We start from the raw sequence: 14,655 nt of genomic DNA, 5'->3' as shown, positions 1-14,655 counted from the left end.
AAAAGTTTATTTATCGGCCAAAATATTTTCGAAAATATTGGGTTAATTTTTCGGATATTATGTTTGGTTATGTTTTTTTAGAAAAATTATTCCATGTTTTCCAATCGTCTGAAATTCCTGAAATACCATTCTCTGGATGATATTTTTTGGTGGTATTTTGGTTTAGAAAATAAGCTAATTCTGCAGCTTTTTGTTCCACTTCCCGCGGAGTCAAATTCTCGTCAATACGAGCCAAGGGAATGGCTCCCTGTCCTATGATTAAAATGAAATTCCGAAGAAATAACTTCCTCCGAAAATTTTTCTTCAATGTGCTACCAAATATGGGATTTTAGGAAACCCTCCATAAGTGGCGAAGCCGTGCTCCAATTTGAGCCCGGGCAAAAAATTATGTGTATTTTTTTTTTAATTTTAGTTATTTCATATATAATATATTTAAAATATATTAAATACAGAGAGCACTTGAGCAGATAACACTAAGAAGAGTTATAATTTTTATTAAATATTTTTAATTTTATTAAAAATATTTTTTTTATATAAGTAAAAATTGAACACATAACTTAATACAATTTACTCAAATCTTTCACCAAAAATATTTTAAGTTTTAGATAGGGCCAAATACAAATTGTAGCTCAGACCAAATTACAATTTTAACTAGGTCAAATTATAATTAATTATATAATTATATATAATAAATACAATTTATTAAAATTTAACCCAAACCGAAGCCACACCTAAAATACATGTGACTCCGCCACTGCCCATCATCTAAAGATAATCCTCACGCATTTTTTTTGTCCATATAAGGTGAGATACTGAGATTTGATATGGTTTTATTAAAAAGTTAAAATTTTGCAATTCAATTAATTTTGTAATTGTTGTTGTTTTTTTTTTTACACTTTTTGAAAAAAAAGGCTTTCCCCAAAAATTAGCCTCAGTTCAATTATAACTTATGATGCACGGACACTGAAACGAGACACGACACGACATGCCGACATGTTAATTCTAAAAAATAGCATATTTCAACACGTTGGGACACGTTTTGATATTAAATAATATTTTTAATATATATAATATAATTTATATTTAATAGATATAACAGTCCATAATAAGTCACATAACTAATCAAATATTCAAATTTTATAACATAAATATAAACAAAAATAATTTTTTCTTGTTAATTTTTCATGTCAAATTTCATAACAGAAAAAAATTAATTTATAAATGTTTTTTTAATTTTTAGTTAATAAAATAAAATTAAGACTAAAAAAACAAGGTGTCTGAGCATGTCTGAGCGTTGACCACGTGTCCGAAAAAATTGTCTACGTGTCGAAAAAATATGTCGAAGAGTTAACCGCGTGTCTCTAAATATTAACCGTATGTCGGAACGTGTCGAAATGTGTGCGTGTCGGATACACATGTCCGACACGCAAATTTTCAAAAAAAGCACGAGTCCGAGCTTTATAGATTATAACTTGGGTTTTAATTGGTCAAACTTCAAAGAAAAGTAAAAATTTATTTAGATTTTTACCTTTTTTATTTCGTTTTTCAACACCCAACCAAGCAAAACCTGCACTAAATCATGCTACCAACCACATGGTTTGAGTAAGTTATAATGTTACTATGAAATCAAAGGCTAAAGATTCCCAATAAGATCACTACACCATAGTAATGCAATCTAAAAGCTAAAAACGGTGGTCATGCTTCTATTTATTTTACATCCTCCTTCCATCTTAATAAAATATAGAATTTTTTTACGAATTTTTTTTAGTAAATATCTTTTTTAGTCTCTAATAAAAATTACGGTCCCTACTTTAATCTCTTATAAAAAAAATTAATCTCGAGATACCTAACAAATTCAAAGTGGACTCATTTAGTTGAGATCGTGGTCCCTCACAAATTCAAAAAAAACTCATATTAATCTCACTTTAAATTTCATAAGTACTAATCAACTATTTTTTTTTTTTTACAAAAGACTAAAGCGGGTAACGAAATTTTTTATTAGAAATAAAAAAAATATTTATTTATTTATTTTACTATCACTTAGTAGTTAGTACCACTCTAGTCATAAGGATTGGAATCTCAAAAAAATATCTTAAAAATTGGACCCTCAGCCCTTAGGGGTCACATCAATTCCATCTTTTTCCACTCCTTTCCCACCGTTTACCACACGCACCGATCCCGCGTGTGCTTAAACGACAAGACAACATAACAGAAGAGAGTCTATTCTATTCCATTGAAGAGTGTCTTTCCAAGCATTTTCCTCAGTTGCAACCTCTTTCTGTGTCTCAAAGTTTCAACAAGCAAAACTGAGATGGGAAAACTTGCACCATTATCAGAAGAACCAATCAATGAAGAAGATGAAGAAACCAATAACTCAAAGAAAGGCTTTCAGTCATGGAGGAATTGGAACTGGATCAAGACACACTTCACCCTTGTCTTCAACAAAAAGTCCAACCTCAAGATCCTCCTCAGTGTTCTGGGTTGCCCTCTCTTCCCTGTCCCTGTTCACCCCAAACTACCCTTCAATGAGGCAAGCTCTTCTGTTCTTCTATTTCTCTTTATCTCCCATTTCCACCATTTCCCTTTTCTAAATTCTATGTCACCATGCAAGTGAAAATAGTGCTATTGGAAACCTTTGCTGTATGCTATACTTTACAGGCACATATAAATTTTCTTACTTTAAAGTTGTTTCATGCGTCCTCATGTAAAGTTGTTTTGTAGAATCATGCTCATTTGCTTACTTTATTAACTATGGTTGAAATAATGTTCTTTCTTGATCAGAATAATTTATAAAGTTAGCTAAAAGTCTTAATATTAACGGGTATTTATTTAATCTCTTTCTTTATACATGGAAACTCTTTAATCTTTATGTACATATATGCCACCAAGGTTACCATGTGCATTTGATTACTTTAAAAATTGTGTTAGTTAAAATATAAAAGTTTATTTATTTATTTATTTTTTTTCTCTGGGGTGAGGCAGTTCAATAATGTGTTTTCTTCATTTGTGACAAGATGTTACAGTTGTCATCGTCGGCACAGTATATTATACAACACTTCACGGCGGCGACAGGGTGCAGGAAGTTGGAGGGGACAGTGAAAAATGTTTTTACTACGGGGAAAGTGGCAATGGTTGTGGTGGATGAGTTAAAATCCACTGCTGGTGGTGGTGGTGGTTTTAATGGAGCTTCAGAAAGAGGGTGCTTTGTGATGTGGCAAATGGTTCCAGATAAGTGGCAGATGGAGCTAGTTGTTGGTGGTCAAAAGGTTCTTGCTGGTAGTAATGGAAACATTGCTTGGCGCCACACCCCTTGGCTTGGTGTGCACGCTGCTAAAGGTGGCGTGCGTCCTCTTCGCCGTGCTCTTCAGGCAAGTTCTTCTTCACCATTATCATCATCATCATGTTTTGTGTTAAATTTTCCAACCAATTGGGTGTTGTGTTTGTTATTGTTGTTGTTTTGGTTGAGCAAGCAAGGTTGGTTGGTGATAGTTGGTGGTATCTTTAAGATGTTCTTAATCTTTTGGATCTTTGTTCCAATTGACAGCTCGGTGTGATTATTAAGGAATAATGATGCTGTCTATGAAAATATGTTGGAATTTTCAAGTGTGATGAAGTCTACATTAGTTGGTAACGGGCTAACTAGAGTGAATATAAGTGGATGGACCTATTAACCCAACGCCTTAAGATTTTTAGCCTATTTTGTTGAGACATGGTGTCGGATCCACTTGATGCCGATGATCCCCTTTAGCCCATTGGTGGAGACATGATGTCAGATCCATTTGATGTCAGTGTTCTAATTTAACCCCCATTGGTGGTGGTCCCTTGGCATGGGCTCCCCCACCCCACTTGTCATTGTCACCCCATAATTATAACAAAAATTAAGTGTTAAGACCTAATCCCTAGCTCCATGAATTGGTGGGGTTCAGTTTTATGATATAAAATACTAGGAATGAACCCCATTTGTAATGTGTTGATGTGTTCTGGTGTTGTTTGAAAATTTAACATTTTTATAATGAGAGAATGAAATCAAATCTTAATTACACAGATATGTAATTGTTGTGAACTCCTAATCAAATATGTTTAAATAATCATAAATGCTGGTTAATGTCCATTTTAATTACTAAAAGGCTTCAATAATATGCTACCGGCCAATATAATGGATATTTGTTTACCTACTAAATGTCATTCATTTGTTTGATCTAACTACATTCCTGTGTTTCCTTTTCTTTATTTCTCAGCTTCCTCCACATATATGAATTGATCATCAACCATCATGTGTAATTTATTTTGACTTTAAACAAAACGCCTAAGATGACTAAAACATAAGAGTTAAATTTAATGTATACTCGTAAGTTTTTTTTTTATCAGTGATTTTGTTTATGTTACCTTAAATGACATTATGGTTGTACATTGTAGGGACTAGACCCTTTGGCAGTGTCTGCAGTATTCTGTGCTGCACAATACATGGGGGAGAAGCAAATCTCAGGCACAGATTGTTTTGTGTTGAAACTATCAGCAGATCAGAAGGACCTTGTTGAACGCAGTGATAACACAGCAGAGATGATTAAGCATGCTATATTTGGTTACTTTAGCCAAAGAAGTGGGCTTTTGGTGTACTTGGAAGACTCTTACCTAACAAGGATTCAAGTTCCAGGGACTAACCCCATGTACTGGGAAACCACAATGTCAACCAAAATTGAAGATTATAGAGCAGTGGATGGTGTGATGATTGCACATGCTGGTTCATCAACAGTGATGATTACCAGGTTTGGGGATAACATGAAGGCTGGACCAGCCATTACAAGGTTGCAAGAGTCATGGACTATTGATGATGTTGCATTCAATGTCCCAGGGTTGTCATTGGACTGTTTCATACCACCGCAGGAACTACATAAAGATTATCCAGATGAGGATTTAGATTGGAGATCACCCTTGCATAGATGATATGCAAACTTGTACTTGTTTAATGCCTTTTTTTTTAAAGGGGCTTAACAAATGGTTGATGCTAATTGTTACTTAACATGTATAATGCATTTGTTGTAATTGTAATATATTATTGCTCATTATGGGCCTAATAGATGGCATCTATTGATTGTTGAGTTTGTTCGGTACCTTTTGCTGATAAGAATTTAATCCATGTATGAAATTATTTCTTTCTTTTATATTTTTTATGCCACTTGGAAGTAGGTAAGTGATTAACAATTTAAGGGTTCAAGAAGATTCTATGATGCCAATTTTTTATAATTAGGTAAACCGGACCCGGGTAGAAAAAAAGGCTGACAATGATATGAGATTAATCTCAAGTCGAGCAATCGTGATAATTATCTAGCTTTGTCCCTAAAAGTTATATTTATAATTTAAATCTTTACTCTTTTGTCAATTCATCCATTCCGAAACTCCACTTAAACCAATCCTCATGATTCAAAAAGATTGTAAATTAGAACTTTCAACTCTTCGTTATAAATTTTTAATCAAATAATATTGCTAAAATATATATAAACACCATAGCCGAAATACATCATCAATTTATAATATTATCACATCATGTGAAGTAAATTGATCAATTGTGACAATTTTAATGATAATGTTGATAAAAGAGTCATGAGTATTCATTCTCCCATAACCAACCTTTTATCTCAAGAGTGTGAAACTTGGAATATATCAATTGTGACAATTTTAATGATAATGTTGATAAAAGAGTCATGAGTATTCATTCTCCCATAACCAACTCCTTATCTCAAGAGTGTGAAACTTGGAATATATCAATTGTGACAATTGTAATGACAATGTCTGCTGAGATAATTTGAGTAGTCCTTGTATAAATCAACAGTTACAAAAAGCACATTGATAAAGATAAAAGTAAGAGCAGCTGGCTATTATGACTTGGGATTATAGGGAATTAGGAATAGTTAAAACTCATTCGAGAGACGAGTGTTCCTTCCATCATCATACAAGGAATAGATTATTTTATGTATCATTTTTTTTTTTTTTTTTTTTTTTTTTGCCTATTTTTGCTTATTACTCTTCGATATCATTATATCAGAATCTTAATTAACATTTATCTTTTTCTCTCTTGTTAAGATTTTAATCTAACGGCGAGAATGATAAATAGACAGAAGAAAATATAATAAGTAGAATAAGATATCTGTAACTTAAAATATATATAAACAAAGGCTTAGGCATAACCTTCGAACACAATTTCTGGCAATTTAGATGAGCTAAAGAGACACGTAGAAAAAATGGCAGTGGCACTCTCAATCCGACACCGTTTGGCTTCACGCTTCATAACACCATTTCATCACTTCACATTCTCATTCTCCTTCACCACCGCCACCACCACCTCACCACCGCAACACCACCATCGCACAACTCCGCCGCCAATCCGAGTTGCCCTCACCGACTCAGTCGGCCGCGCCGTGTTCGCCACTCGGCCGATCGCTGCCGGAGATCTCATCCACACCGCCAAACCCGCCTTGTGCCACCCTTCTCCCTCCGCTGTCCACACCGTCTGCTACTCCTGCCTCGCTAAGCTCGCGAATCGCACCAACTCCGAACCTCAACGCGTGTCGTTTTGCAGCCAAGATTGCGAACGACGCTGCAAGGTGCGTTTCTCTCTGCATATCCATATTTGAAAACTTGTTATCTTTCGTGTTTTCAAAATTATTAGATTTCCAATCATTGATTAGTGGAATATGCCACATTTGATATCTAACTTACGGTCATAATTATATTTTCTACTTTTATTTATCTGGTAGGTATGTTCTCAACTTAGATACTTGTATCAACTAGTAATCTATGAGCATAAAATGTAATATGAGTTTTACAGTGAACAACATGTATTTTTGCTCCTCCGCAGCTATGTACTTACTTATTTTGATATATTGATATTATTTAGGAATATTACGATTTCGAGATGAAAGCAAATTGGACGGCTTTTGATGACTATTGCCGGTATGAAAGCTTGTTCTCAGGCATCAAAAGATTGTCATCTTCAATTGTGATGGGTTTCCAACAATCTCTTAAACCTCTCATGTGAACAAAGATTTATACATAATTTTGTTTCCTCGGTGTTAATGGGGAATAGAGTCTATCATGTTAAAATTTCACATGACCTGGTCACGTGAAATTTTTGTATATATCTCTATTCACATGCATTAAATAGATGGGGTTCACTTATCATTAATAAAAAAGAAATAGACACAAAAATTTTACATGACCAGGTCATGTGAGATTTTAACATAAGAGGATCCATTATTATGTTAATGGGACTACTTTTGCTCTTTCTCTTTGGTGTTTGAAACTTGATGTATTATTCATAATTGTCTAGAGCAGTTTCACTTGTCACAAATATACTTACTAAATTTCTAATTGATCTGAATGTGATGGATAGCCCAAATGATAAATTATTTAAACATTCATTGTTTGTTAACACTTAATACCTTGCTAATCATTTAAAATTTTATTATAACTAAATTATATCAGTGACAATTATCTGACCTCTTTGCAAAGGACCCATGGTTTGAAATATCCCTTTCTCGTAAAGCGGTTGGCTTGCATGGTCGTATCGGGAGTTGCTAGAAGTGACAGTCTTGACATACTTCAGCCTGCCAATTTGACACCTGAGATGATTTTAGAGGTGAGAGACTAAGAAGTTTATGATAATGATAATAAAATTTAGATAATAATTATATTGCTTGGCAGGTTTCTTCTTAAAACAATGAAAACCAAATTATGAATGGAAGTCAATCAGTTTTCCTGTAATGTTTGAATGAAGTTTCCTTTTTGCTAGTAGCTTTGTTTATGATTCTTTTAATTTAGGCTGTGCTTGGTATAAGTGAAATTGGAAGGCAGACAATGCAAAAGTGGAAAGTGTGTATAGACTTATATTATGTCCAACTAGGTTGCATTTTTCATCTGCCTTATCTCAGTTCTGCCTAGCACATTACTAGTGTTGAGGGGACAAGCTTTCTGCTAAATGGTTGCTTTTCATTAAACAGTTTTTTATGTTTAAAATATGATAAGCATTATGATTGTACAGCTTTGGCATCAGTATTTTACTGCTGTGATCTGTTATGCATGGGATCATTTTTCAGATGGAAGAGGAATTTGCCTTACTAAGGAATGCCTTCACAAAGACTCTGATTGCAGATGAACATATTGCTTGTATCCTCCTTGTGTCAGGAACATTTTGTATGAAGTAGATACACAGCACACACATACATAGAGAGAACAGAGAGATATAAGTTGAGAGACTACTTATCTTGACATTTCAAGTTTTAACCAGGCAATGGTACATTAGCGTTTTGGCACGAATTCGAATCAATGCATTTCGTATTGAGTTGGCTGGAGGACTATATGAAGATCTTCTTTCATCAGCAGTTGCATCTGTAGAAGCTGAAGCTGCTGTTGGAAATGCTGTGTATATACTTCCATCCTTCTACAATCATGATTGTGGTGAGTACAATTTCTTTTACCTTCCTCGATTTCTGTCATCAAAATGGGTCCTTTTCTCTTTTCCCTTCTTTGTGGTTGCTCCATCGAGATTTCTTTCTGGGGAAGATCTTTTAAATTATGCATAAAGCACAGATGACTGAAAACGAGAAAACTTCATTTTTAACAAATATTTGCATTCCATGTTTAGGAGAAGTTATAACTGAAAGGTTACACAGACACACAAGCGCACACGCATACACAGAGAGAGAGAGAGAGAGAGCTCACCTCCCTAAACCTTGTCTTTTTACCTTGAGAAGCAATCTAACTTATTGGTAATGCAGATCCTAATGCACACATTATATGGATAGATAATGCCGATGCAAAATTGAAGGCCCTCCGTGACATTGAAGAAGGTTTGTCCTAAATTGTATTTTATTTAATTAAATTTTTTTCCCCTTGTTATTCTGTAGGTTGACTCATCCAGCAATTAGTGCATTTGGTGATTGTTGAAGAAATTATGCTCAATGTGATCTATTAACACGTGACCGTTCATGGTTCTGAGATTTTTCTGATTACATATTGGAAGGCAATTTTGCCTATGTCATGTCATGTTTTGTTGCCAAACTTTATAGAGCTGGTCCAAAGCCTGGATATTAGAGGAGGTTTGTGTTAGGTAGTCGGCAGTCAACACAAACCTTTGTCAAATCAAATCTTTTATGACATCAATCGATGATAGAATACTTTATAGGTGTAACCATTAAAAAAGGGCTTTGCTCTAAATGATCTTACTAAAATTTGTTTTGAATTGTAATAGAGCCCATAGTGTTGATTGATCCATGTAGCCTGCGATGTCTAGTGAGTTAAGGCTTAATTGTTATTGTTCTTTTATATTTAAAGGCAATTTTGGTTGAAGAAAGAGAAAATATTAAAGGATATGTATTGAAAATATGTTATTTGCCAATCCTGAGAAGCAACCATAGAATCCAGTACCTGGCCTAAGATCTTATAGTATTTACTTTCCTTGCTTTTGCTAGTGAAATTTTCTTAGATTTGGCTCCTTCTAGGCTGTAGAAGTACAGTTTACTATCAAATGCCTCTGGAATGTCTTACATGAGATACAAAGTGTAAGTGCAAAGAAGAAAATTAATGTTCCATTAATGAAACAAAGGGAATCAGAAGTTAATTGTAATGAGCTTAAAGGACATATAAAAGTTTTGATTGACCACGCAACATGCCAATGTGGTTTATCTCATTATAGAATGTAGCTATTCAGCTATATATATAATATGTGATCATGCTAAGAAAGTTTAGTTTATTTTTTATCATCCTTGTGATTCATCAAAATTTTCAATGCATCCTTCATAGTTATTCTCCCATAAGGAAAAAAAAATTGTAGACTTGAATTAGGGAAAAGCAAGTGTTGTGAATTTGTGATTATGTTTTATTATTAGAAATAAAATGTCACTTTCAGTTTCTAAGATTTTATACTAGAGTGAAACAGTGTATAATAGTGGTCTTGGTGAGGAGCAACTGAGTTCTAGCTGATTTGAAATGCTTTCACGTAACTATCATTGATGGACTATAATTCTCTTTTGGTAACTGCAGGCGAAGAACTCAGAATCTGCTATATTGATGCCAGCCTGGACCGTGATGCTCGGCAAGAACTATTATTTGGAGGTTTTGGTTTTCAATGCAATTGTAGTAGGTGCTTACATGGCGATTAATTATCCTTCTCCCAAGATTTTCTCCTAGATTTTGCAATATTTAGTGGTTGTAACATTGAACTGGATTGCAAACAGTGACGAAGCTAGGTCTTTTCCCAACTTTCCTTGATCCCATTTTTTTAATCATTATTGGTACTTTCCTCCCATTGGAAAATTAGCCCCCAGTGAGTTATATGAGTTGCGTTTCTGGGAGTGAAGTATGGAACGAATACTAAGAATTCTCAACCCGGAAATATGGATTTTAGTTTGACATATTCCATTCTGTTTCGTGCATTAGTGAAGTTAGAAGACTTCCTTCAGAAATTACATTATCGTTTGTCATTGTTGAATTTTTCTGGAGGATTCCTATTCCACTGGCTGCATAGGCCTTGTGTATATCGAATTGCACAAGAATCAAGACTTACGGTAGTAAGGGCATTCAATTTTTCATTTTCTAACTACTGAACCAATAGCAGGAGCATATATTCTGGGCAACGGAGTAGGTATCCCTTACTAAAAAAAAAAGAAAAAAGAAAAGAAAAAGAAAAGTATATGAAAGGAAATTCAAATAGCCATAAAAATAGGGGTAATATAAATGAGTTATTTTTTTTTATCATATTTGATAAAAGATGAACCGAATGCTTGATATTTCGGTAGCACTGAATATTTTTCGGATCAAGAATTTTCTGTGTGGGTTCACTTCATCCACCAATGGCTCTGCGTGAAAAGACCAAGGCTGTCCGAGACCCAAACCAGCTTGTGGCCAAAATACATCAATAAGGTGAAAAAAAGACCCAACCAATATTCTATATGGGGAAGCCGGAAGGATATACTTATTATTAAAAAAGTTTACCACCTTTATAATCAACCTAATTACTATTGATCTCCGTCTGTAAATTATTGAATCGTATTTATTAATTAATTATTATTCCCAACAAAAATTTAACCGTTAGATTGACAAAAATTAACAGTGCTTAGATTGGTTGTAAAGATGGTGAATTTTTTCTGTGGTAAGTATATCCTGGTGATTCTATAACCGAAACCATGAACTTAAAAAGCTGGGTCTTAAACAGGCTACGTTGTGTAAAATTGCTCGTCTGCTGTGCCCAACATTGTGCCATACATATGTTTCCAATATGTATGCGTGTCCGTGGGAAATATCAAGTATAGCAAGATGAAAAAGTACCATATGCTATAATTTCGTACATAACTTTTCCTGGTTATGCTAGAATAATTTATTTTAGCCGTTAAAGTTAGTATTCATTGAATGATTATGTTATGACCCCCATCCTTACGGATAAATAACTTGCTTATGCACTTTTGTCATTTAAGAAATGGGATTAGAAGCAATAAACCAGTCAACTTAAATTGAAGATGGTTCGTGACAATAACAGATGTCAAGAATTGCACTTTAGTGTATTTTACATTATAAAAGGGAAAATTTTAAATATCCCTTTTAACTTAGTTTCCTGAATTTGATCTTCAAACTTAGAAAACGTGTCGTGATCTCTAAACTGTTTAGTGTGTATTTTCGCCCTTCCCTCTATTTTTTTTTTTTTTTAAACTTTAGCATAAATTGTCATGCTCAAATTATGTAAGCATTTTTTGCACCAAATTTCTCGATTAAAAAGTTTATTTAACTTTCTCAAACTTAGGGTCATTTTGGACTTTGGCTCTGAAACTAAAAAAACATAATTCCAACATCACAAATTATGTTAGATTGATGAAAAATAAACGGAAGAATGAGAATGAACATGTTAGAAAGTATAACAATAATGTTGTACATTTCAAAAACCAAAGTAATACAACCTTAAATTGAAGGAGGTAGACTTTTTCTCATAAAAAGTTTATTATCAATATTTGAAGAAGATAATGAGAAATCTAACAAAAATTGGGATGCCATCGCTCATGAATTATGAATGATAACTTGGACAATAATTAGAAAACTGTTAGAGAAAAGAGTTTGAAATTTTTATAATAATGAGAATGGGCATACATATTTCCAAGGAAGTGAAGGAATTCAAACACCACAAGCAACATATACTAAAAATAGTGCGATGCAAATAATAGAATAATATGTAAGATATAGGCTATGTTTGGATTGGTGGAAAGGGATGAGATGGAGGGGAATAATTGTTTAAAATGTAATAGAATGAATGGAAAATATGAAACATGATTAAATCTCGTTCCATTTCATACCTCTATATTTCTTCCCCAAAATTATAACTTTTACTATTTCATTCATTTCTTAAACAAAGGGCAACTTAATGCTATAAAGTTCCTATTATGCATAGGTTCGAGGAAGAACCAGACCCTTTGTGTGGTTCTATAATAGGCAACATTACTTTGCATTTGCAAGAGCCAAGAGTAGGGATGTGCAAAAAATCCAAAATAACCAAACCACTTTGAAATCCAATCCAAACTGCTCCATAAAAACCAGTTTATTAAAACAGTTTTCAAAACCAAACTGGATTTTATATTTTGGATATGGTTCAGTTTTGATTTTATTAAAACAGTTTGGATATCCTAATTAACTTATCCAAAACTAATCATAATTTGGAGCAAATTAAGTCTTCCCAAAGGCTTGGACAAAGAATGAGACTAATACCAAATGAAAATGGTAAAGCTTTTGCCCTCTACAATATTGTTCGCTAGAATATATGTACAACCCAGTTAGCTTATTTCCATTCAAAGCAGAAACCCAGTTCGCTAGAATATATGTACACGAGTTATATTCACCATGCTCGCAGTTTGTTTCATTCTTTTGGTTGTAGTAATGGTTAGTGCCTATGATGCACGGACACGAGACACGACACGACACGACACGCCGACATGTTAATTCTAAAAAATGTCATATTTGGACACGTTAGGACACGTTTTGATATTAAATAAATTTTTTAATATATATAATATAATTTATAGTTAATACATATAAGAGTCCATAATAAGTCATATAACCAATCAAATATTTAAATTTCATAACATAAATATAATTATAAATAATTTTTTGTACTTTGTTAATTTTTCATGTCAAATTTTATAACAGAAAAAAATTAATTAATAAATTATTTCTTTTATATTTAGTTAATAAAATAAAATTAAAATTAAAAAAAAAAAAACGTGTCCGAGCGTGTGCTAACGTTGACTGCGTGTCCTAAAAAGTTGACCGCGTGTCCGAAAAACGTGTCGGAGAGTTGACCGTGTGTCCCCAATTGTTGACCGCGTGTCGGACGCGTGTCCGAACGTGTTGACCGTGTCCGTGTCGGACACGTGTCCGACACGCAATTTTTTTTTCAAACCGCGTGTCCGTGCTTCGGTGGTTATTGCTCTCTCTCTCTCTCCATTTACCTAAAAAATTGACAGTAATGATAACTAGTCATAATCCATAATAAGCTACAAATTATCCATATGTGATTTTGATTTAAAATTAAATTTATTTAAATTTGTTTTTAAACAGGTTTTCATTTGAAACTAGTTTTGCATTGGATTTTATTTAAAACCGATTTTGAACCACAAATGAGTTTTGAATTGGTTTTTTTTTATTTAAAACCGGTTTTGAATTAAAATCGGAAGTAAAACCGATTTTAAATCAAAACCGGTTATTAACCATAAACTGGTTTTGAAATCTGTTTTAAACCGGTTTGGATATTTTAAAATTCGATTTTAAAAAAGAAAACCGGTTCGATTTGAAAACCAAACCGTTTAAAATCAGTTTAGTTCGGTTTTGTCAAAACCGGTTCATAACCGCTCCATGAACATCCCTAGCCAAGAGGTTGCTTACATGATTCAAATTTATAACTTCAAAGTCACATGGCGACTAGAGCTGTGCCAAGTCTCCCATTCCATTCACTTTTCAATCAAAGGAATGAAAACACATTCTATCACAAAATATCCAAACAATGGTATAATGATATTTTTCCACTCCATTTGTAAAGGGTGTGCATGACAACCATTATATTTCCTAGTACTGTTTCTGCAAAGAAACAATTCTTTTCTATTTCTGTTCCTTGGAACAGTTTCTGAGAAAAAAAATGTGTTTGATAACATTTTCTATTTTTATTCCGAGAATGAGAATTGTGTTTGATAACACAACAAATAATATAATAAAAATAATTCCTATTAAATATAAAAAAATTCTGGATCATCACTTTCCTTTCCATATGGTGTGGTTGTGGTGGTGGTGACGGCGAGTGACATGGTGGTGGTGGTAGCGGTACGGTAGTGGTGGTGGCAGTGACGTGGTGAAGATAGTGGTGGTGGTTGTGACGACAGTGGCTAGTAGAGGTGACGACAGTGGCTGCGACAGTGGTAGTGGATATGGTGGTTGGTGGCGGCAACAATGGTAGCAATGGCATGGTGGTGGTGGTTGTGAAGGCATCATGGTGGTGGTGGTGGCTGCGGCGGTGGTGGAAGGTGACAGTGGTGGTGGTGGTGGCGATGGCGTGGTGATGATAGTGGCGGGGGTGGTGTAATGGTGGTGATGGTGGCGGTGGTGACAGTAATGGTTGTGACGATGGTG

At 34.0% G+C, this 14,655-nt stretch overlaps 2 protein-coding genes across 2 annotated transcripts; both read left to right on the top strand.

The window, feature by feature from the left end:
- Positions 1-2,311: 2,311 nt before the first annotated feature.
- LOC133296889 (uncharacterized) lies at positions 2,312-4,944 on the top strand. Its single transcript, XM_061495938.1, has 3 exons — positions 2,312-2,530; positions 3,024-3,368; positions 4,417-4,944. The coding sequence occupies exons 1-3, from the start codon at positions 2,312-2,314 to the stop codon at positions 4,942-4,944; spliced, it is 1,092 nt and encodes a 363-aa protein (XP_061351922.1).
- A 1,283-nt stretch (positions 4,945-6,227) lies between these two features.
- LOC133296891 (histone-lysine N-methyltransferase ATXR4) lies at positions 6,228-10,382 on the top strand. Its single transcript, XM_061495941.1, has 7 exons — positions 6,228-6,602; positions 6,896-6,951; positions 7,510-7,636; positions 8,094-8,163; positions 8,275-8,454; positions 8,775-8,846; positions 10,039-10,382. The coding sequence occupies exons 1-7, from the start codon at positions 6,240-6,242 to the stop codon at positions 10,155-10,157; spliced, it is 987 nt and encodes a 328-aa protein (XP_061351925.1). The 5' UTR covers positions 6,228-6,239; the 3' UTR covers positions 10,158-10,382.
- Positions 10,383-14,655: the final 4,273 nt, after the last annotated feature.

The sequence above is a fragment of the Gastrolobium bilobum genome, unplaced genomic scaffold (genome assembly GCF_033153095.1).
Source record: "Gastrolobium bilobum isolate Gb01-03AN ecotype WA unplaced genomic scaffold, APGP_CSIRO_Gbil_v1 utg4445, whole genome shotgun sequence".
In the NCBI taxonomy this organism is placed as follows: domain Eukaryota; kingdom Viridiplantae; phylum Streptophyta; class Magnoliopsida; order Fabales; family Fabaceae; genus Gastrolobium; species Gastrolobium bilobum.
Note: the sequence above shows the minus strand (reverse complement) of the source record. Positions and strands in the feature narration are given on the sequence as shown.